The sequence below is a fragment of the Erpetoichthys calabaricus genome, chromosome 4 (assembly GCF_900747795.2).
Source record: "Erpetoichthys calabaricus chromosome 4, fErpCal1.3, whole genome shotgun sequence".
NCBI classification, from domain to species: domain Eukaryota; kingdom Metazoa; phylum Chordata; class Cladistia; order Polypteriformes; family Polypteridae; genus Erpetoichthys; species Erpetoichthys calabaricus.
In genome coordinates, this window is record NC_041397.2 from 155,793,938 (window position 1) to 155,819,266 (window position 25,329).

The window sequence follows — 25,329 nt, forward strand, 5'->3', positions numbered from 1 at the left end:
AGCAGGGAACACACAATCATACGTATCAAACCAATTTAGATTTACTACTAATTGGGAACGTAACTGAAAGCACCTGAACAAAATCGGTGAATACGTGCAGAGAATGAACTGATTCCACAAAGTGACCTGGAAGGGACTTGAGCACAATAAGCAGGAAATGAAAAATACAAGAAAAATACAATAGTGTCTTCTAGTAAAAAAAAAAAAAAAAAAAAAAAAGATTAGTATATGCAATATAACATGGTTTTATAAAATCGGACACAGAATTGCAAAGAAATACTTTCTATAAAAATTAGATTAATAAAACAGCATAATAATTCTTTAAGATAGATCTAAAATGTACTGTATTTTGGAAATTAGTACAGGTTAGTTAGAGAAAAGTCAAGCAAAATGACACCTTTTATTGGCTAACTAAAAAGATTACAATATGCAAGCTTTTGAGGCAACTCAGGCCCCTTCTTCAGGCAAGATGTAATCATTCCATGTAGGGAAGAAGGGGCCTGAGTTGCCTCGAAAGCTTGCATATTGTAATCTTTTTAGTTAGCCAATAAAAGGTGTCATTTTGCTTGACTTTTCTCTACATTCATAATGACTAACACGGTACAACACCCTAGTACTACAGGTTAGTTAGAAAGTCTAAGACATATGCAATTTCGCTAAACAAACTTAATGAAAAAGTTGTGCTAAAAGGTTTCTCACCTTGTAAGTATTTATACCCCACTTTTTCATAATGTCAAATTTCTCTACAGCTAAACCACGTGATGCCTCTTCAGTAGTCATTGCTTGACCACCACGAGATTGCTGCATGTTAGGTGCTAGAAAAAAATAAATATAAAAAAGGAGATTAAGATAACAAATGTACAAAAACTCAACAGGAAAAAAACAGTGTATCAAATATACAAATAAGTATAATTATACACAATATTATTAATATTGGTATTATAATTATGATACTGTATTTAACAGTAGACTTTACCAAAGAATTCACAGGATAAATATACTTCAGAACTGTTTTTTTAAAACAATTAGAGCACAAGCATACAGTACAATTTTCAGTTTTCAATTTACTCTTATTGTGCTAACATAATGCTTAAAAGTGTATATATTGAAATATCGACTTCATATACTGTAAATACCTGCACTTTCAATTGCTTTTCCTGTGCAGGTTTAATGAATTGCTCATGGTCAGAAAGTCACAGGCAGGTATTAAACCAGAATTTTTGAAGTCCACTGCCTTAGCCACTAGACCAAACTGATTTCATCTGCTGTACCACCAGTAACTTGTTTAGATTCTCTTATATCATTATATCCCCAGAATTGGTCAGGAGAGCACTTTTATCTCTGAAATGCATTAAATTCTTTAGTGTTGACACATAGCCTAAGATGAAACTGTTTGTAGTAAAACAGAAGCTGAAAGCAAAGACTCAGGCAGCGTGTGTTGAACATTTCAGTGTTAGGGTCTCTAAGCATGATGGATGTCCTATTACACTGCATGAGTCTTCTGCTCAAGTCATGGTGACATTACTAGTTTTTTTTTTTTTTTTTTATATAATAATTTTAAAGGTTAGGCTATTAGGTCCTTATTACAGAACTGGGACGTAACAGGTGAGGAAGGTTTCTGTTTCATTTCTGGAGCCACCTTTATCATTTAAACTGCATCCCATTAATTATGATGTAATGGTAGTATCTTCTGCTAACCTAGTAATAGGAAGAGTTGTTAGAAGAGCACTGTGATCAACCTGAAAGTAGAAGGGAGTACATAAAATAAACAGGATCTGCTAGAACAGTAACAGCCCATTTCCAGATACAGTTGAACCTCGGTTCATGACCATAATTCGTTCCAAAACTCTGATCGTAAACGGATTTGGTCGTGAACCGAAGCAATTTCCCCCATAAGATTGTATGTAAATACAATTAATTTGATCCATACCATACGAACTGTATGTAAATATTTTTTTTTTTAAGTTTTTAAGCACAAATATAGTTAATAAAACCATAGAATGCACAGCGTAACAGTAAACTAAATGTAAAAACATTGAATAACACTGAGAAAACCTTGAACAACAGAGAAAACTAACACTGTAATAGTTCGCGCTATAGCGCTACCAACCGCTGACCAAAAACACTTTTTTTTTTTAATGAGTTTTAAGCACAGAGAAAAAAATGAACATTTGAAAAAATCTGTAATTTAATAAACCACCAAGAAAAGTAACATTGCAACAATGCATGCTACGAACCGATCGCTGTAAACAGAAGTGAAAACAAAATCAAGCCCAATGCATTCTTTAACTGCCTTCCTACCTTGTGTATCCAGCTCTCTCTCGCGCTGCCTGTGTGTGTGCGTGGCTCTCTCTCTCTCTCTGCACTGCCTGTGTGTGTGCGTCTGTCTCTCTTGCGCTGCCTGTGTGTGTGTCATGTTCTCTCGCTCTCTCTCTTGCTCGCTGCACAGGAAATGCACAGGGAGAGACTGAACATGTACAAACCGAAAGGGAAATTGGCTTGTTTGTATACCGAGTGTGTGGTCGGTAACCGAGGCAAAAGTTTGGCGAACATTTTGGTCGTAAACCGATTTGTACGTTCATGAACCGAGGTTCCACTGTACTAGTGAAGATAGCAGCATTCTCTAAGTTAAAAGTAAGAGCATTTAGCAGTAGCAATTGCAGTCAATAGATTAGAACCATATCATAGCATACGGTCACAGACATTAATACAAACTCATTTACTAAGTACTGCGGCTTCTCTTTTACGCAACAGTTCTAAAATCGTTAGTCACATTTTATCACACTTCACAAATAATCAGTAATAAACGCAGTTTTACCCAACTTGAAATTTATACACAGCTTTATGAATTCTTAATATTATTTTATATGGGCCTTATAAAACTACATTGTCTTAATATAATTTATAATTTACTGTGGCACCTGCACATTAGACAATAAGGATTTATTTTTTTAGACTTGTATAGTACATTCACTTTAGATTATTATATACTTTTTTACTTGATTTGTTTAGTTTAGTTAGTTTTAGTTTATTTATTTATATAGTGCCCTTCATAGACAAAAGGTCACAGAGCGCTGAACAGCAAATACAGTACAAATACAACAATTAAAAACAAAACATAAACAAAACCATTAAAAACAATGAATAAACAAACTCGGACTATTCAGCACTGATTAAAAGCTTGTTTAAAAAGAAATGTTTTTAGTTGTTTTTTAAAAGAATTAAGAGACTCGACTCCACACAGACCACAAGGCAGGCTATTCCATAGTCTTCGTGCCACAGACTGAATGGCACGATCCCCACAGGTTTTTAGCCGAGTGCGCGGGACAACGAGAATGCCCTGTTGTAATGTTGTAACCTGAGTAATAGATTGAGATGGAGAAATAATATTGTGAATACGTATCAAATGGCACTTTGGGATTACGCTTGTGAGTCTGAATAAGATTAGAAAAATAAGCTGTTCTAGCATCCCTAACCAAAGAATTAAAAAAGCAATTAAATCCTTTAAGTATAAATGATGAACTTCCAGATTAGTAGACTTCCATAGGTGCTCTGCTTTTCGGCAGGAACGCCTAAGATTACAAATGGAGTCATTCATCCAAGGAACTGAGTGGGTAACAGGACTCTGCCTAATTTTAAGAGGAGCAATCTTATTCAAAATATCAGTATAACGGTCATTAAAACACTGAACTGCTAATTCCACATTACCAATATTACTGCCGGCATCAGATGCAACAAACAAATCAACAAACTGATTATTCACTGACTCATTAATGAAACGAGTACGCCTAGACTTAACACAAGGTGACAGCTCTAAATTTGAAGACAAATCAAACAAAACACACTTATGATCACTAAAACATCATTCATCATTCAAACTAATTCCATAAGAAAAAAACAAATCCAATGTATGCCCCCCACTATGGGTAGGGCCAACAACATGTTGTACAAAATTAAAAGAGTCGTTGATACACAAAAATTCGGAAGCCACACTACATGAAATATCATCCACATGGATGTTAAAGTCACCAAGCATTATTATTCTATCCAGCTTAATAATGGTGGATACAAAATTTTGAAAGTCAGCAAGAAAAGGACTAATCGCACCAGGTGGACGATAAATTAAAATACAATATATTGGGGTTAAACGTCCAACTTTAACAATCTGAAGTTCAAAAGTCTTATACGAAATGGCAGGAACAGAATGGCATAAAAATAACTTCTTAAAAACCATGGCGATCCCACCTCCACGGCCGGAATGCCGCGGTGTGCTAATGAAAGAGCAGTCCTCGGGGCACACTTCTATCAGGATAGTAAAATCACAGTCGCACTGCCAAGTCTCCGTCAGGAACATGAAATCCAATTTATTATTAGTAAAAAAGTCATTCAAAATAAATGACTTGTTTGTGATAGAGCATGCATTAATCAGTGCCACTTTAGCTGGTAGAGTCATAGAAACAGCGGCCGTCAAATTACCATTTTCTGGAATACGAGGGATAGCGCGGAGCAGTCCGGGATTACTCCCTCGGCGAACTTGGCATCTCGGACGAGGAGCGGGAAGCAACACATCAAGTAATCCTGGCAGAACAGGTCTCAAGCACGTTGGCCTGCTCGGAAAATCCTCAGATAAAGATGGAAGATCTACATCAGAAACACAGCGGCATAGACGCAGAAACCTCGCATGCACACCTGCCCTTTTCCCACGTTTCCTCCGACGGGACCGCAGGTTGACTCGGGTGCCGTTTACCAACAATGGGGAGAAGCCGCTGAACAACGTAGCATTCACCAACGGCGGATGAGAAAAGGCATAGTTGTAATGCTAAGAGAAATTTTCCATTGCTGATCTAATGTTGATCAATGAAATGCGATCGTACTCTAACGCGGCTGGAAACCGTGTATGACTAGTGTCACAAAATAAACAAAAAATACAAAAATATCCCACAACCGCAATGAGCGGGGCAAGACAAAGGCAACGGCATAGCCTAACAGAGGCTCCATTGTGGTAGATTTGTGAGTTGACGCAAAGCTTAAAGTAGGACAGGAAGAAACCACATCTTGTCCTGTTTGATTGACTGAGGTAGAGGAAGCAAGCGAGTGGATAACATTTAGCTCGTTAACAGATACAGTAGTTTGCACAATTAATCAGTATGACATTTGTTTTTTGTTAACAAAATGTTTAAGTCTGAAAGGTACATCCACAAACATTATACCAGTACCGCATTTAATGAAACCATCAGAATGTTTAATTATACTGTGATAGAGACTTTTGGCCATACTGCACACTCCTAAGCTATGCATTAATACAGTATATCTTTCTTCTTTTAAATTTATCCTGTCTTCCTTCATCCTATCTCTGGTAGAAAATATTCCCTTTAAAAAGAATTGTGACAAAATTAATTCTAGTCTCCTACTATAGAGAAAATGTACCTCTTTCTCTAACTCAAGAGGAACTCTCTCTGTATTGAAATCAGTCATCATTCTGTTTCAAACATTAATTTTTGGCAAATTATAAATAATAACATCTGTGATCAGCTTTCATCCAAGAAAGTTTAAACTCCTAATACCCTTTTGTCTGTACATAATATACTTATACCCTAAATTTTCCTTTTGTTCCAATAACTTAATTGATCTATGTTCTACACTTACATGGGCAATATGAGTGGGTGTTGTTATGGTGTTTCTTTTTTTTTCTTCTTTTAAATCAAGACTTATTGTACTTTAAAATAACATTTACATATTTACATATTATGCATCACTAATAAATAGTCCCATAATAGTCTCAATAAAAAACAAAAGATTCTACAGATAATTGAGAATGCTGCATTTTTAAAATTTATATTACTATACTGCTTAGTTTATATATTTGACACTGCACTATAACACTGTTTTCTCCATAAAAACCCTCATGATAGGACACACTGTTAAAGGTGGAAAATAATGAAAAGATTAACTGTTTTGATCAGTTTGAAGTTGCTTTTGTTTAATGTGTTAAACTAATCTATTATGCTATGTACATGCAGTAAGTGATTTCTAAAGTTTGTAATTGTATTTTACCTGTAAACTTCTTCTGAGCCTAAACTTAGTAAAGATAGAACATTAGAAAGATTTAGATGAGAACAGGCCATTCAGTCCAACAAAGCTTTCCAGTCCTATATATAGTTAACGAAAACTAAAATCAAAACTGAAACTATTAATAAAAAACATTTTCGTAAACTGAAATAAAATATTAACAAAACTGAAATGAAAAACTAAATGAAACTATTAAAGTCAACAACACCTTTACAGTATTGAAAGAAAAATCACAACTGAGTAACATTTCAGTTTATTTCACAAGTGTCAGCGTTCTGTTGACAATAATTCACCTGCCACTTCACACAGGAGAAATCCTTTTTGAAAACAGCATGGATCGAGAGATTAACGGTCACAGTGTAAGATCAGCATATTGTTGCTGACCAAATCACCTTTGCTTCAAAAAGATCATTTAATAATGAAACGATAGAAACCTTGTAAAATTACTGAGTTGGCAATGTTTCTACTAAACTACAGGTAGGTAGGTGAAGAGAGTCTGCCAGCTGGTTAAAAACTAAACCTACTGAAGTGTTTTTGTATTTATCCTGTATTTATTAATCTTTTTTAGTTTTACATTCATAGCTCAAAATACCTGATATTGTGATATTTGTTTTAAAATATTTGTCTCCTCCTTTTCAGTCTCTCTCAAAATAGTTGAAATATTATACTATGCTCATTAAGGGTTTACTGTTCTTATACATGGGCTATTCAAGTCTCACTACCTTTAACCTTGACAATACATGCTTGTTTTTCTTTGTTTCCCTCAATAAAGCTAGATGGGATATGCACACTGATTCAAGCCTTAAGAGCCATGTTCTTCCTAAGCCCCCATGATTTTCATGATCACACCTGTCAGAACACAGTAGAATCTATTTTCTGATATTTGATATCTTTTCAGGTCTGCAGGCAGCAAAATTCTGTCTATAAATTGTATGTGCCTGAGAAAGAATCAAAGATCAATATGGCTGGTAGAAATGAACAAAGCCCAGAACGGGATATTTTTGAAAACAATATTGAAGGCATTAATTGTAAGCACATTGTCTTGGGGGGGGCAGCACGGTGGCGCAGTGCTAGCACTGCTGCCTCGCAGTAAGGAGACCTGGGTTCGCTTTCCGGGTCCTTCCTGCATGGAGTTTGCATGTTCTCTCCGTGTCTGCGTGGGTTTCCTCTGGGTGCTCCAGTTTCATCCCACAGTCCAAAGACATGCAGGTTGGGTGCATTGGCGATCCTAAATTGTCCTTGGTGTGTGGGTGTGTGTGTGCACCCTGCGGTGGGCTGTCGCCCTGCCCGGGGTTTGTTCCTGTCTTGCACTCTGTGCTGGCTGAGATTGGCTCCAGCAGACCCCCGTGACCCTGTGTTAGGATATAGCGGGTTGGACAATGACTGACTGACTGACTGACATTGTCTTGGAGCAGGATATGTTGTGTGCTATAGACATCTAGAGTGAAAAACCCTCAAACCTTAAAATTCACCTAAATTTCAACACAAATTGGCCTATTCTGGGCAAGAAAAGGAAAAGACAAAACATGCCAACAGTCGGCACACAGTTGTTTCATCACAAATTACATAGAAAATGTTTTCAAAATTATAAAATTATATAAAATTTTTCATATGCATTATCTAGTTTTGATTATGCTTATTTTTAGCGGACAAAAACAAAAACAAATAGTAAACCATGTAGTGTAGTAAGCTTCCACTAAAATTAAATTCATATCTAAGCCCGTTAAGTGTATAGTTCTGTCTGATTGTGACAAAAAACGAAACTCCATAGTATCGTTTTAACTATACCATAATTATATATAATTACACTGTATATATATATATTGCCACACACGTGCGATTAGGAGGTAGTCTAAAAGCCTAAAGGTGAGTGAAACATCGCGAGATGAAGGGTTGTCACGTGGTACTTACCAGAATCTCTTCTCTCCATAGAAAAACTGAAGAAAAATAATTTCCAACCTTTCTGAATTTCAAAATGGCCACCATGATGTCACTTCCGGTCACATGAACTGACATCACTTGCGACACTTCCTCAAAGACATCACTTCCGGTTTTCATCAAACGACGTTGTTTCCGCTTCCTGTTGCAACGTCACTTCCTGACAACCATTTCCTGTTCCCACAATTCAATACTGTATATAAACGCCATTTTGTCAGATAAAGATTGTCATATGTTACCGTTTTGGTTTGCTTTTGATCATTTATTTTGCTACTTTGTCCACAGGACAATATACGGGGACGGTCCCCAACACTTTGTTTTTGTGAACGTCTTATTCTTTAATTGAAGACTTTCCACAATTGGCGTAGTCGGCTAGGATTGCTTTTGAAAATATGTCTGAAGAGCAGGACCTCTCAACCATCCTCACAACGATCGTGGGCGAACTCAGCACCCTGCAGCTCCAGATGGAAGAAACTCGGACGCAATTGGCCGAGTCCGAAGCTCGCACAGCAGCTGCTATACGGACGGAGATCGCTCGGTCATTGCCAACACAGTTAAACAATCTGACAGAAGAAGATGATATAGAAACCTATTTCTTGGTATTTGAGTGTACCGCTAAGCGGAACGCATGGCTGAGGTCAGAATGGGTGTACCTACTGGCCCCCTACCTGAAGGGTATAGCGCAGAGAGCCTATTACGATTTGACTGAGGAGCAGGCTGCTGATTATGACGCGCTCAAACTCGAGGTGTTCAAGCGTTACGGCATTTCTTCAGAACAGCAGGCGAGAGAATGGAGGGAGTGGCAGTTCAATCCAGATCGGCCTCTAAGAACCCAAGCTTTTGAGGCTTGCAGTAAGGTTTGTCAATGGCTACGGCCTGACGTAAACAGCTCCCATAAGATGGGTGAATTACTAGCATGTGAGACCTTCGTTCATGCCCTCCCTGACCATATCGCCCAGCAAGTCCGGAAACAACCATATGACAGTATGGACACATTAATCAAAATAGCAGAGCGTCATTGGGCGGCTTGCAAAACGGGACGGTCGGAACGGTTCTCTCGCTGTAACCAACAGATACGTGGGGCAGCTCCTGAGCCCATCCGACAAGCTCCCAAGCCTGCCATCCGTAGAAGAGATAAACCGTTTCACCTTCCCCGCTGTTTCAAGTGTGGGGAGATGGGACATCTGTCACCTAATTGCCCATCTAAACCCATGGACTACTCGTTGGTGAAGGGAGAAAGGTATTGTGCCACTGTGATTAACCCTTTGTCTCTTCCTTATACAGGCGCAGTTATTATAAATGGCAGAAAGGTAAGGGCAATGTTCGATTCCGGGAGTAACATTTCCATTGTTGCTTCCTGTTTTGTTTTACCGCAACAGTGGCTAAAAATAAAAACCAGCCTCAAATGTATACACAGAGACATCCGGTATTATAAAACAGCCAAGTGTGTAGTCGCGGTGGATTATACTTGAACTAGAATGGCCATGGCTGTATTACCAGATCCTCCGTTTCCAGTCATATTAGGAAGAGATTGGAGTGATATTAACAGCGGTAAAAACGTAACTGCTCCTGGGAAAAGTTTAGGCTTAATAATGGAGAATGCTGCTCCGACTGCCTCCACACCGTGTACTACGATTGCTAGGACCCATATAGGTACCCAGTGTGGAGGAGTCGATGTCCCATCATCCTCTACGGGAGCTAGTTCAGTTAATGTGGAGGACGTGGTGGCAGAAGCCCCTCCCATTGAGGTCAATAGAGACCCTATCCAGGATTTAACAGCCCAATTTCTATTTACCCCTTCATCATTTAAAAGAGAACAATGGAACGATAATTCCTTAAAATTTGCAAAAAATGCAATATTATCAACCGAGGGTTATACAACCCTAAATCCCATGCCACTGATGCCTTTCTTTGTAATACAAAACGAATTATTATATAGAGTGTCAGAACACGGGGGTGAAGTGCGAGTGTTGTTGCTAATACCACGTACTTTTCGGCGACAAGTCTGTGAATTAGCACATACTCACCTTCTTGGAGCCCATTTAGGCTCTGGAAAAACATTAGAGAGAATTAAACTCTGATTTTATTGGCCAGGAATTAATGAGGAGGTCCGACAATTTTGTGCTTCGTGCCCCGAATGTCAACTTCGTCAGATTCCTAGGAGGGACCGAGCTCCTCTCATTCCATTACCCTTTATTGATATTCCCTTTGAACGAGTCGGTATTGATCTCGTAGGACCCTTAGAACCCTCGTTAAAAGGTTTTAAATATATTTTAGTCTTATTTGATTATGCCACTTGATTTCCCGAAGATGTTCCTTTGCACTCAGCTACTTCAAAAAATATCGCACGGGAATTAGTAGGGGCAGCACGGTTGGCACAGTGGTAGCGCTGCTACCTTGCAGTTAGGAGACCCGGGTTCGCTTCCCGGGTCCTCCCTGCGTGGAGTTTGCATGTTCTCCCTGTGTCTGCGTGGGTTTCCTCCCACAGTCCAAAGACATGCAGGTTAGGTGGATTGGCAATTCTAAATTGGCCCTAGTGTGTGCTTGGTGTGTGGGTGTGTTTGTATGTGTCCTGTGGTGGGTTGGCACCCTGCCTGGGATTGGTTCCTGCCTTGTGCCCTGTGTTGGCTGGGACTGGCTCCAGCAGACCCCCGTGACCCTGTGTTTGGATTCAGCGGGTTGGAAAATGGATGGATGGAATTAGTAGGGATATTCGCTCGTGTAGGGATCCCCGAAGAGGTTTTAACGGACCAAGGGACTCCTTTCACTTCGGAGACGTTCAGGGAAGTCGTTAAATTACTCCAAATAAAACATCTATCTATCATCCCCAAACGGATGGATTGGTAGAACGATTCAATCAAACTTTAAAACAGATGTTACGCAAAGTAGTTAACGAGGATGGGAGAAACTGGGATCAGTTACTTCCTCTCGTCTTGTTTGCATATCGGGAAGTCCCACAGGCCTCTACTGGTTTTTGAGCTATTATATGGAAGACAACCCCGTGGGCTATTGGATATGTTAAAAGAAGGTTGGGAAGAAGAGGTCCTTCCTACCTCAAACATATTGGAATATATCGCACAATTACGCGATAGATTAGAAAAAATTAGACCTCTTTTAAAAGAGAACTTGGAGAAAGCTCAAGCAGCGCAGTCTAGATATTATAACAGAAACACCACCATTCGGGAATTTGTCCCGGGTGATCGTGTAATGGTTCTTGTTCCAACTTCGCATTCTAAATTATTGGCCCATTGACAAGGCCCGTGAGAGGTTAAGGAAAGAAAAGCACTCGTTGATTATTTGATTAAACAACCGAATCGTCGACTGAGTATATCATATAAACTTGCTGAAACCGTGAAAGGATAGGGAAATAGATCCCTACTCCGGACAGCCTCGTTCCCTTTTCATGTCTTATTCATACCTTAACTTAAGTGATAATTTGAACCCTGAACAATGACAAGACCTAGAGATGGCTATCTTGTCTGTACCCGAAGTTGTAAATGAGATGCCAGGACAAACTGCTCTGATTGAACATGATATCATTACTGACCCAGGGGTAATTGTCAGGGAAAGACCCTATAGGCTCCCGGAGGCAAAGAAGGAGGAAGTAGAGTTGGAAGTTAGACAAATGCTAGAATTGGGGGTTATTGAAGAAAGTTACAGCCCCTGGTCTAGTCCTATTGTCTTGATTCCTAAACCTGATGGCTCATGGAGGTTTTGTAATGACTTTCGTAAGCTTAATCAGGTCTCTAAGTTTGACACGTACCCTATGCCGCGTATTAACGATTTACTCGACCGGCTGGGGAACACGCAATTCCTAACTACTCTTGACATTACTAAAGGGTATTGGCAAATTCCCTTAACGGCCTCTGCTAAATAAAAAAATGCATTTAGTACTCCCAGTGGACATTGGCAATACAGAGTTCTTCCATTCGGTTTGCACGGGGCACCAGCAACCTTCCAACGTCTGATAGACACACTGCTACGGCCCCACAATTCATTTAGTCATTTATTCCGGCACATGGAATGAACATGTAGTGCAGGTTACTGCAGTGCTTTCCACTCTAGCGTCAGCAGGGCTTCGTATTAATCCAAAGAAATGTTTTTTTGGATTAAAGGAAGCCAAATATTTGGGCTACCTGGTGGGCGGAGGCATTGTCAAACCCCAATGTTCTAAAATCGATGCCATCATTGATTGCTTTCTCCATTTTTTTATTTTTAATAAATTTGCAAAAATCTCAAGTAAACTTTTTTCATGTTGTCATTATGGGGTGTTGTGTGTAGAATTCTGAGGAAAAAAATTAATTTAATCCATTTTGGAATAAGGCTGTAACATAACAAAATGTGCAAAAAGTGATGCGCTGTGAATACTTTCCGGATGCACTGTATATATATTGTGGGATATGGCCCCCAGGCCACCAGATGGAGCCCTCCCTGTAGCATGGAAGTGCCTCGAATGCCAGCAGGGAATTATGGACAATGGAGTGTTTATTCACAACCCTGCTGGATACCATGGGGGCCGCCAGAGGACACTGCAGGGAGGAGTAAGGATTATTTTCCCTACACCCCAGAAGTATGTCCCAGTCACATGGACAGAAGAAATGACGTGCTTCCGGGATGAAAAAGAAGAGTTTTGATCTGACCCGGAAGTGCTAGGAAGTCACATGGACTGAGGGTTCAGAAGCACTTCCGGGTCAAGGACTATAAAGGACTCTGGGAAATCCCAGACAAACGAGCTGAGCTGGGTAGAAGGGTGGCAACAAGTCTGGGAGTGGAGGATTATTGATTATTGTAGTGTTTATTGTTTATTTATGAGTTTTGTGGAGTGGAGGGTGCTTGGTGCACATTATTATTATAAAATAAAGTCATATTGGACTTCTATCTGGTGTCTGGCGTCTGATCAGAGGGTTCAAGGGAGCGACAGCGCCCCCAATCTGTCACAATTGACGTAGTCGTGGCAGGATACTCTGGCCGTCGGTTTGGCAGAGGACCTGTATTTACAAAATTTCTGTGGACAGAGAACCTCAAGAGGACAGCGTCACGACACGCAGTAAACTTGCTACAACCCATGAACCCATTTACCAAGGACGTCATAATAATAATAATAATAATTCATTACATTTATATAGCGCTTTTCTCAGTACTCAAAGCGCTATCCACACAGGGAGGAACCGGGAAGCGAACCCACACTCTTCCACAGTCTCCTTACTGCAAAGCAGCAGCACTACCACTGCGCCACCTGTGAGGACAATGGGGAAGAAGAAGGCAAGGCAGAGCAACAGTGTCAGCAGAGAGACCATGCTCATCGAGGCCGACACTCGGGATGTGATACAGAGTGGCTACACGGGTCGGGAAAAGTTTCTGGAGGCAGACGACTGCCACGAGGTATGTGCCGGGATATAATTGAAAATCTACTTAAAATAACTCATTTTGTACCGTGCACATACCTCGGGGAAGACCATCCGGAGGCTCTGCAAAAGGCAGGAGAAAGTCCTGACAATGGTGGTGTGCTCCTGTTCGAGCCGACGAGCAAAACGGACTTCCGCATGACGGGTGCTGGCGTGGACCACGTGACCTACCCCGATGGATTGTGGGTAGGAGAAGGTCCGCGTCTTGCTTCTTATGACTTCGCCCACACAAAGCCGTACTTTGGCTTTTCAAAGGGGAAGGGAGAGGCGAGCAAAGCACCACTTTCCCTACAAAAAGGTAAGGAGGTCCGGAAAATGACTGATCAGTCCGTCAATAAATTGAGAGACAGATCGCAGTCAGCCAAAAGTGGCACCGCGGACCTCCGAAAAGAACTCCAAATCCCAGGCTCCCTTGCGGAACCTGTCAGAGCACGTGCCAGGAGTGGGCATGCTCATTGGCTCCGAGCCGGTGGGTAAGGCTAGTGATCTACTGAGCATACCTCCGGCTGAATTAAATAACTTTTTGGACGTGCACGAGCTGGAGAAGTTGCTTCAGCCCGTGCACAGTTTCTTACAGGTGGTGCAAACAATCCAGAAGATCGTTGCAGACGTGCAAGGAGCAGCTGAAAAGCCTATGAAGAAATTAGATGAGTACCTGCGGCGATTTTCTTGGGAGCCTCCTGTATTAATTGATTCGGTGGTACAGGTAAGCGAGACCCGTACCATATATAATGAAATAGGGACACAGAGTGACACGGGCCCGCGTTTAATCCATAGTGGGTGCCAAGTAGCTGCGAGCCCTACAAGAGGGGCGGAAACGATGACCGTTTGCTTGGTGGAAGGGTCGGTTGAGCCAGAGCAGCTGGATGGTGCTGTCTCCCGGAACGATCCGATCCTGAAGACACCGAAGCCAGTTGTATATAAATTGAAGGGGATGCAGACAGTAAAAGGGCTCTTTTGTTCCCATAGAGAGCCCCAAACTGTGGACAAGCCCCAGATTAAACAGGAGATCCCAAAAATGAAACGGGGGTCTCCTGACAAATTAGAAAAGAAAACTGTGAGCTCAGGTGCGGCTGTGGAATCCTCCTCAGTGGACAAAGGGGCGGTGCAGAAGTTTCCAGTCTCGCAGAGGGATACAAACAGGGGGGCGGCGACTATGTTACGAAAGCCGCCAGCCGGGCCACGTATGGCAAAGTTGTCCTCGGAGGACAGGGGATCAGAGATCTTTTCCATTTAATGTTCCCCCTAGGTTCTCCCGGGAATATTCAGGCTGTTGCCAAGGCCCGACCAAAGGACCCTCCTGGAGGAAGACGTCCCTCGTGGGGCTGGCCGCTTCGAACCATGGTTCATCACTGGGGAGGGGTGGGGTGGGGTATGGGGAGTACTGTGGGATATGGCCAGCCATTCATCCCAGCCAATACCCCCAAGCCGCCAGGTGGAGCCCTCCCTGTAGCATGGGAGTGCCCCGAATGCCAGCAGGGGATTATGGACAATGGAGTGTTTATTCACAACCCTATCTGTCACAATATACAGTACTGTGCAAAAGTTTTAGGCAGGTGTGAAAAATTGCTGTAAACAAAGAATGCTTTCAGTAATATAAATAACTAGCAAAATACCCGCGCTTCGCAGCGGAGAAGTAGTGTGTTAAAGAGGTTATGAAAAAAAAAAAGGAAACATTTTAAAAATAACGTAACATGACTGTCAATGTAATTGTGTTGTCATTGTTATGAGTGTTGCTGTCTTTTATATATATAATATACACACACACACACACACATAAACATATATATACATATACATATATATATATACATACATATCTACATATACACATATCTACATGTACATACATATATACACATATACACATCCACATAAACATATATATACATATACAAATTTACATATGTACATATATATATATGTGAATGTATGTATGTATATATGTATGTCTATATATATATATATATATATATATATATATATATATATATATATATATATATATATACTGTATATATACATATGTACTTATTGGCTCCTGTATTTAGGATATGGCAGGTTGGATAATGGACGGATGGACATCTGTATGCATAGCCGTATTTGCCCGTTTTCGTTTTTTTTCTTTGTTCAGTAATATTTCAGTAAACCCGGAGCTTGTCAGTTCAAATCCTGGTACTGACACCACTGTGTGACCCTGAGGAAGTCACTTCACCTGCCTGTGCTGCAAAAAAACAAAAGTAATGTAACAAATTGTACCTCAGATGTTGTAAGTTGGTGGAATAAAGGCATAAGTAAAATAGATAAATATGTATTATACACATAGGAACTATTCATTTATTTTCAGTTAAGTCATCTGCAGCAAAGTTTTATAAATGAGGGTTTCTCCTTTTTAGATAGTGCAAACTGTTTCTTCTTCATTGACGTTTTCTCTTGGAGAGCTTTTTTCATTTCATTGAAAATGAAAGCAGCAGCTGCCAAAATATGTAGCTTTCTTATTAATTTTTCAACATTGTGTAAAATAAATGTATAAAGTAACATAAAAGGTTTAAATACTGGTTATCTTTTACACTAAAATATTACTAAAGAGATACAAAAAAAGTAAAATGGATATGTTCTTTTTCTTTAAGGAGATTAAATATTACTGAAGAAAGAAAAAAAAAAATTAAACAGCCAAATGGGGCTATGCATACGAACTTAAAAGGTTTAAATAAAACAGAAATATATATTTTATTTTTACTTGCTTAACTTGTGGAGGGTGTATCCTGCAGCAAAGCCCTAACTTTTTTCGTGAAAGCCCGTTTCAGTAAATAAGTGTTAAAAACAGGTGTAAAGATATTGACAATAAGCTACGCAAACCCAGGAAGACATGGAATCGTTTAAATCAAGTATCATTACATCTTCCTTTCTTAAAGAGAAGTAAGGCAGTACTTATAAGCTTACATATTTATATATAGACATACATATATATATATATATATATATATATATATATATATATATATATATCTATATCCGAAGCCGTGCAACCACACTCTTGAGAATGCAACGTATAGTTGTACAGAAGAAAAGCAATCTTGCCTCAAATGAATGGCAACCTTTTGTAGGTCTATGAACTTAATTTAAACTTTAGGTTTACACGGTGCTTTCTTTCCGAAGTACCTGCACTCATGAATATGTCTGTATGTGTCAGTCGGTCAAATCCACGCGCTTCGCACCGGCGAAGTACCGCTTTTAAATTTTTATTAAGAAGAAAATAAAACGTTTTTAAATTGCGGGAAAATATACTAATAACAGTTTGTTAAGGATCTGTTTTTCTGTGAAGCTGCCTTTACTCGAGTGATCACTTCGACCTGACTTGGTGGCCAAGTATAAGCGTTACCTGGTAGGTAACCACCCATACAATCAGATTGTGAATCAGACTACGAATGCCGTGAATGTAATTACACACTCACTGCACTTGCTTACGGTAATCGAACCTGGGACGTCAGCGCTAGAGGGGCTTAGCAGCAGTGAAGTATTGCTTTTAAATTTTAATTAAGAACAAAAGAAAACCTCAGAGGTTCGATTCCCGAAAGGGAGTGAAGAGAGTGTCCGGTTACCTACCAGGTAACGCTTATGGTTGGACAGCAAGTGACGTAATATCAGCCACGGTGCCTTCAGTTGTGAGAAGCAGATCATAGAATGATTGAAAATAGTTTTGCATTTACCTTTTTAGTAAAAGGCGAGCTTTTAAGCCTCAGAAATCACCCCGTAAATGCACACGTTTAATTGCACGTGTTAATATGTATGCTTACACAGTATTAAAAGACACTCAAAAATTAACGTCATTTACCATCAGCCACGGTGCCTTCAGTTGTGAGAAGCAGATCACAGAATGATTGAAAATAGCTTTGCATTTACCTTTTTAGTAAAAGGCGAGCTTTTAAGCCTGAGAAATCACCCCGTAAATGCACACGTTTAATTGCACATGTGTTAATATGTATGGTTACACAGTATTAAAAGACAGTGAACAACGTCAGTTACCTTTGTTCCCGCGTTTGATAAAAGGCGAGCTTTTAAGCCTGAGAAATCACCCCGTAAATGCACACGTTTAATTGCACATGTGTTAATATGTATGCTTACACAGTATTAAAAGACAGTCAAAAATTAACGTCATTTACCTTCGTTCCCGCGTTTGACTTGTGCTGTAAATCTCTTCCTTGTTTTTAGTTCACGTGATTACATAGGAGGCGTGATAACGCGATACGTGACTCCGCCTCCTCCATTAGAGTATATGGACAAAAAATATGTTCCAGTTATGACCATTACGCGTAGAATTTCGAAATGAAACCTGCCTAACTTTTGTAAGTAAGCTGTAAGGAATGAGCCTGCCAAATTTCAGCCTTCCACCTACACGGGAAGTTCGAGAATTAGTGATGAGTGAGTGAGTGAGTCAGTCAGTCAGTCAGTGAGGGCTTTGCCTTTTATTAATATGTATAGATGATTGTTTATTGTTATCAATTTACAAAATGCAAAGTGAGCGAACAAAAGAAAAAGCTAAATCAAATCAATATTTGGTGTTACAGTGATCCCTCGCTATATCGCGCTTCGCCTTTCGCGGCTTCACTCCATCGCGGATTTTATATGTAAGCATATTTAAATATATATCGCGGATTTTTCGCTGCTTCGCGGGTTTCTGCGGACAATGGGTCTTTTAATTTCTGGCACATGCTTCCTCAGTTGGTTTGCCCAGTTGATTTCATACAAGGGACGCTATTGGCAGATGGCTGAGAAGCTACCCAGCTTACTTTCTCTCTCTCTCTCTCTCTCTCTTGCGCTGACGTAGGGGGGTGTGAGCAGGGGGGCTGTGTGCAGCTGCTTCCTGAAGGACATGCTGCACAGTGCTTCGCATACTTAAAAGCTCAAAGGGCACGTATTGATTTTTGACTTTGTTTTTCTGTGGCTCTCTCTCTGTCTCTTCCTGCTCCTGACAGAGGGGGTGTGAGCTGCCGCCTTCAACAGCTTTGTACCGGCGGTGCTTCGCATACTTAAAAGCCAAAAAACCCTATTGATTTTTTTTTTTGACTGCTTGCTTTGCACTCCTTTGAAAAGGAAGATATGTTTGCATTCTTTTAATTGTGAGACAGAACTGTCATCTCTGTCTTGTCATGGAGCAGTTTAAACTTTTGAAAAAGAGACAAATGTTTGTTTGCAGTGTTTGAATAACGTTCCTGTCTCTCTACAACCTCCTGTGTTTCTGCGCAAATCTGTGACCCAAGCATGACATTCTAAAAATAACCATATAAACATATGGTTTCTACTTCGCGGATTTTCCTATTTCGCGGGTGGCTCTGGAACGCAACCCCCGCGATGGAGGAGGGATTACTGTACTACCTTTTGCCTTCAAACCAGCATCAATTCTTATAGGTACACTTGCACAAAGTCAGGGATTTTGTAGGATTATAGTCAGGTGTATGATCAACCAATTATACCAAACAGGTGCTAATGATCATCAATGTCACACGTAGGTTGAAACAGAGTCATTAACTGAATCAGAAACAGCTGTGTAGGAAGCTTAAAACTTGGTGAGGAACAGCCAAACTCTGCTACCAAGGTGAGGTTGTGGAAGACCGTTTCATGTCATGGCAAGATTGAGCACAGCAACAAGACACAGGGTAGTTATACTGCAACAGCAAGGTCTCTCCCAGACAAAAATTTCAAAGCAGACTGGGGTTTCAAGATGTGCTGTTCAAGCTCTTTTGAAGAAGCACAAAGAAACGGGCAACATTAAGGATCGTAGACGCAGTAGTCGGCCAAGGAAACTTAGTGCAGCAGATGAAAGACACATCAAGCTTATTACCCTTCGAAATCGGAAGATGTCCAGCAGTGCCATCAGCTCAGAACTGGCAGAAACCAGTGGGACCCAGGTACACCTATCTATTGTCCGGAGAAGTCTGGCCAGAAGTGGTCTTCATGGAAGAGTTGCAGCCAAAAAGCCATACCTCCGACGTGGAAATAAGGCCAAGCGACTCAAGTATGCACGAAAACATAGGAACTGGGGTGCAGAAAAATGGCAGCAGGTGCTCTGGACTGAGGAGTCAAAATTTGAAATATTTGGCTGTAGCAGAAGACAGTTTGTTCGTTGAAGGGCTGGAGAGTGGTACAATAATGAGTGTCTGCAGGCAACAGTGAAGCATGGTGGAGGTTCCTTGAACGTTTGGGGCTGCATTTCTGCAAATGGAGTTGGAGATTTGGTCAGGATTAATGGTGTTCTCAATGCTGAGAAATACAGGCAGATACTTATCCATCATGTAATACCATCAGGGAGGCTTATGATTGGCCCCAAATTTATTCTGCAGCAGGACAACGACCCCAAACATACAGCCAAAGTCATTAAGAACTATCTTCAGCGTAAAGAAGAACAAGTCGTCCTGGAAGTGATGGTATGGCCCCCACAGAGCCCTGATCTCAACATCATCGAGTGTGTCTGGGATTACATGAAGAGACAGAAGGATGTGAGGAAGCCTACATCCACAGAAGATCTGTGGTTAGTTCTCCAAGATGTTTGGAACAACCTACCAGCCGAGTTCCTTCAAAAACTGTGTGCAAGTGTACCAAGAAGAATTGATGCTGTTTTGAAGGCAAAGGGTGGTCACACCAAATATTGATTTAATTTAGATTTCTCTTTTGTTCATTCACTGCATTTTGTTGATTGATGAAAATAAATGATTAACACTTCCATTTTTGAAAGCATTCTTTGTGTACAGCATATTTTCACACCTGCCTAAAACTTTTGCACAGTACTAATATAAGATAGAAATGTCTGTGAAATAAAAACTAAATTAAAACTAAAAATACATGAGGAAGGGAGACTAAAACTAAACTTGATTTCCAAGATCAGAAATAATCTAGAAATAAAAACTAATATAAAAGGTAAAACTATAATAATCTTGCTATCCACTTAATTCTTAATCCCATTGTGTATTCAAACGTAACATTTTTAATTCCTATGCGTGATAGTTTACATTTACTTGCATTACATTTCACCTCTCACAAATCTGCCCAAGCCCTTCTGTGTTGCTTGTGTTGCCCAATCTTTCCCTGAATAATTCCTTTCAAAAATGTAACTATGATGCATGTTAAGCTTAATGTCCTATAGTTGCTTGGATCTTCCTGATCACTCTTTTTAAATAACGGGATAATATTTACCATTTCCCATACCTTCTGCATTTCCCCAGTGCGCAGTGACTTCCTAAAAATGTGTCAAGGTTTTATACATGTATCTGCTAAAGTCCTTAAGAACTCAAGGATAAATATTATCTGGTCCTGGCGATTTGTTTGATTTAGGTCTATTTAATCTAAGAAGTACTTCTCCCTCTATAATTTACAAATCATTCAGTACCTACTTAGTAGTCACTTTTACCACTGAGAGATTATCTAATTCCTGACAAGTGAAGACCTCAGAAAAATACGAGTTTAGAGCATTCTATTTCACTATCTGTATTTTTTTAATTCTTCTTTACTATTTCTGATGCACTTCACCTTCTCCTTGACTGTTCTTTTACTACTAAAATACTGAAAGGATCTCTTTGGGTCAAATTTTGCCTTATTTGCTATATTCCTCTCTAGCCTTTTAGCCTCCTTAGTACACTGTAAAAAATAATGTGTTAAAAGTACTTAAAAAAAAAAAAAAAAAATAAGGCAACAAATTACAAGCAATATTTTTGAAAAGATTTAATTTACTGCACTACTGAGTAAACTTAATTTATAAATTTACTCAAATTTACCTAAAATAAATGAGTTTGATTAAATATAAGTAGTGGCAAAAATATTCTTATTTTACTCCGATTTTCATTTGAATTACACAAAAAAATGAGTAATCATGCAACATACTGTGCTGGACGGTAATGACTGCATAACAAATAAATGCTAAAATTGCATATATCTTTATTTATTTGAACATACCCAGATAGTCACAACAACTGAGTTATATTTTCAAATGCAAACACTTTAAAATTTAATCAAATGTCTGAGGATAATTTTTACTGAATGACTGATGTTAAACATTTCAATGCAAAGTTGAACTTGTTTAAGGCAGCAGAAATTAAAATCTTTATGATAATTATAAAAGATTAAAATGATTCTCGTATTTTTGGGTACAGGCATGTCTTGATAATATTTTTGCAATTGCCTTATATGAATGCATTATATTAAAATAATTCAGTATTCAAATAATGCATTGAAGTGGGAGTGAAGAACTAATTGAGCAAATATTTCCTTCTTATATATTTAGAAATATATTGCAAGGCTTGCATTTTCTTACAGTAACCTTTACTGAAAATTCTCTTGGTGAAGTTAACAATATTTTTCTCATTTTTTACAAGCAACAAACAACGAGACTCTAGTTCATTATGACAATTGCCACGGCATATGCTGTAACATTCTAACCTTTTAAGTTAAAAGAAGTTTTTTTTTTTTTTTTTAAAGTTACTAACAAAGTATATCCCAAACAAGTAATGTCCCAGGAATGAGAGGTATACAGGAAGGAAAAGGAGAGAGTGAAATGAATGAAATACTGTGACAGATGCCGCTCTTCATGCTCTTGCATTTACGCAACCACATCCGGTCCACTACTTTTCAGTATGCGATAGTGAAAATCATGAAATAAAATAGGATGAAGGAAATCACAACTGTTTTGTTTGCATAGCTAAATAAATCACAGTCTTAAAAATTAACCAGAAAATATATTACCTATGTAGAACACTAATTAAATAAGAGGTCAAATAATACTGTGACAGTTAGGCAAACATCTTTTTATGTTGATTATAGATTGTAGTTTATGACAAATGTCATATCGTTCTCAAACTTCTGAAAGTGTCATTTTCTTTTTCTGTGTAAAATAGTTTTAAACAATAAAAAATATAGCTATCCGAGAAATGTGCTTCTTTTTTAAAGCAAACCAATGAGGCAGATTGTTAAAAAGACACTACCTTGCTCTTCATGTTTCCCACATGAAGGGAAAAGGTTTCATGAATACAACAAATGCTTACGTCTGTAACTAACAAAATGAAATACTAGTTATTGATAACAAAACTAATATGCTTTATACTTTCACATTCGTAGTAATTTATTTATTATTTATTATGGATAAACGTTACAGCAGAATGCATTGTTGTAAAGACCAAGAAATCGATGCGAGAGGAAGTGCAGTCATTAAATTTAACTTAAATGTGTTCAGTTTACAGTATAGTTTTTTTTTTACTTAGAATAAGTTATAAAAAATGTTTACATTTTAAGAAAAATAAGTTAAATCTATTCTTGATTTTTTTTATTGAATTAGAACTACAGTCATTAATCAATAAAAAGGATAAACCCATTTTTATTAATTAATGATTTTTTTGCATATAGTTAGCTCTTTTGTGTTATTATTCACACATGCAAGATTTATTTTTTGTACAGTATATCCTTCTTAATGTTTGCCCTCATGTTCTTGCAAACCCTATGATTCATGTTGGAGTTATTAGTCTTCTACATCTTATACAGTCGTTATTTCTTGAAATTTAAATATGTACCTGTCCTGCATTATATGTAAAATGTTTTTAGACCTGTTTGAAAAAATCAATTGACCTACTGATCAACAGATTTAAAGAAAATCTACTATTGACTAAAACATTATTTAAGAAGAGTGATATTATAATTATGACAGCATTAACACTATGTGTTCATCAACACTGTATCTCAGCACATGGACTTACAAAATCACAAAAGCTATTTAACATCCTTAGCATTAGACCGGAGCATTACTCGGGTAGTGAAAACCATGCTAAAAGCGTCAGTCCCGAGTATCACTTGGGCAACTGTACAGATGCATCTTGCTTAACTGTTAGACCACAGAATCACTCAGGCTGTAAAAATGCTGTCAGTGCTGCCGTTCTTTGGAGAAATTATGTCTAAGTGCAGGTTTTCACTAATTATTAAATATCTGCACTTTACCAACAATGAAGACTTTAATGAGATTATGCATCCAGCACCCAAAACTGAAGGAAAATTTGGGAGATATACAAGTCCACTGTAGCAAAATTTCAGTGTTTACATGGATACAGTACATTGTGTCAAAAAGAGCAAGATTTGGCATAGTTTTATGAATTTTGTGAATCTAAAAAACGGGATACATTTACAATTCAATTCTGTACAAAAGGAAAGGGACAATGTCTAATTCGAAACATGATCAGTATGCCATTGCTACGTTATCGGTGCTGACTTTGATAGATGCTCTGCTGGATCAAGGTTACTGTGTAACCATAGACAATTTTTATTATTTTTTTTTTAATGTGTTTATTTAATTAGAATCAAAATTCCATACAAGCAAGTCAAGTTTAACAAAACTGGTTTGAAACAAATCGATCCCCACCCATGAGAAAGAGAGCTAGGTCAGAAGAGTAGCACTAATAATAGTAAAAATATGTAAATAAATAAATAAATAAAAATAGAATAGAAAAAAAGGGGAGAGAATCCACTACCTCAATTTAAATGCTTATTCTAAAATGTTATTTCTCAGATCCTGCCAGATTTTGAAAAAATTTTGTACAAATCCTCTAAGTGAGAATTAGATTTTTTCCAATTTGAAATAATATATAACATCAGTTATCCACTGACTTAAAAGAGGTGAGTTAGGATTCTTCCAGTTGAGCAAGATACGTCTACGTGCCAATAATGTACTAAAGGCAATTACAATTTGTTTGTCCTTTTCCATTTTAAGCCCATCTGGAAGTACACTAAATACAGCTGTTAATGGATTAGGAGGGATTGTGATGCCCTGGCTGTCCGAGAAACATTTAAAAAATTTTGTACAAAATGATGTTAATTCGGTGCACGCCCAAAACATATAGACAAGTGAGGCTGGAAGTTGGTTACAATGTTCACAGGTTGGATCTTGCCTGGGAAACATTTTGGACAATTTTAAACAAGAGAGATGTGCTCGATATATAATTTTAAGTTGAATAATTGTATGCTTTGCACATATGTAGCTCGAGTGAATTCTGTACATTGCTTCCTTCCATTCCTTTTCTGAGATGTTGAGTGAGAAATCCTTTTCCCACTGTACTCTGGGATCTTTGAAAGGGAGGGACTTTAAAATGTTTTTATATATTACAGAAATGGTGTCTGAGTCCTCAAGACTGATCAGTATTTCTTCCAGGATAGAGGTAGGTGGGAGGTGAGGGAAATTGGGTAGGTTATGTTTAACAAAGTTTCTGATTTGAAGGTAGTGAAAGAAATGTGTTGCTGGAAAGCTAAATTTGGATTGTAATTGTTCATAGGATATGAAGACGTTGTCTATGTACAGATCTCTAAGTGATTTAATCCCAGATGTTTTCCGGACATTAAAAACTGCGCACATTTGAGAGGGTGGAAAAGCTGGTTCTCGTGCAGAGGTGCCACAGATAAAAGCTTCTCTATCTTAAAATACTTATTACATTGGTTCCATATTCTGAGTGAGTGAAGCACTATTGTGTCTGTAAGTGCTGTTGGGACTGCAGGCACAGTATTTTGTGGATCTGATATATATAGTACCATACCATCTGTATATAGAGAAATTTTCTGTTCAAGTCCTTCTCCGACAATCCCCTTTATTTTGACAGTAAGCAGCCAGAAGCTCAGTAGCGACTGCAAACAGCAGTGATGACAAGGGACATCCTTGTCTAGTACCCCATTCTAGTTTGAAGTAGTCTGAATTAATGTTGTTAATAAAAACCAAAGCTTCTGGACAGGTATACAGTAGTTTGATCCACGCACAGATGTTCGGGCCAAACCCAAATTTCTCCAATATGGTAAAAAGGTAGTTCCATTCAACAATATCAAATGGTTTTTTTGCATCCAACGATAATATCATCTCCGGTGTTTTTGACTATGTGGGTAAATATATCACATTAAACAG

The 25,329-nt window shown here is 38.7% G+C and overlaps 1 protein-coding gene across 2 annotated transcripts in view; it reads right to left on the reverse strand.

The window, feature by feature from the left end:
- LOC114650327 (arfaptin-2-like) overlaps positions 1-25,329 on the reverse strand; it is a 207,176-nt gene that overhangs the window by 57,921 nt on the left and 123,926 nt on the right. For both annotated transcript variants that reach the window (XM_028799889.2, XM_051925749.1), the window contains exon 4: positions 700-815. In XM_028799889.2, coding sequence (XP_028655722.1) covers positions 700-815 — 116 coding nt within the window. The remainder of the gene's footprint in view (positions 1-699; positions 816-25,329) is intronic.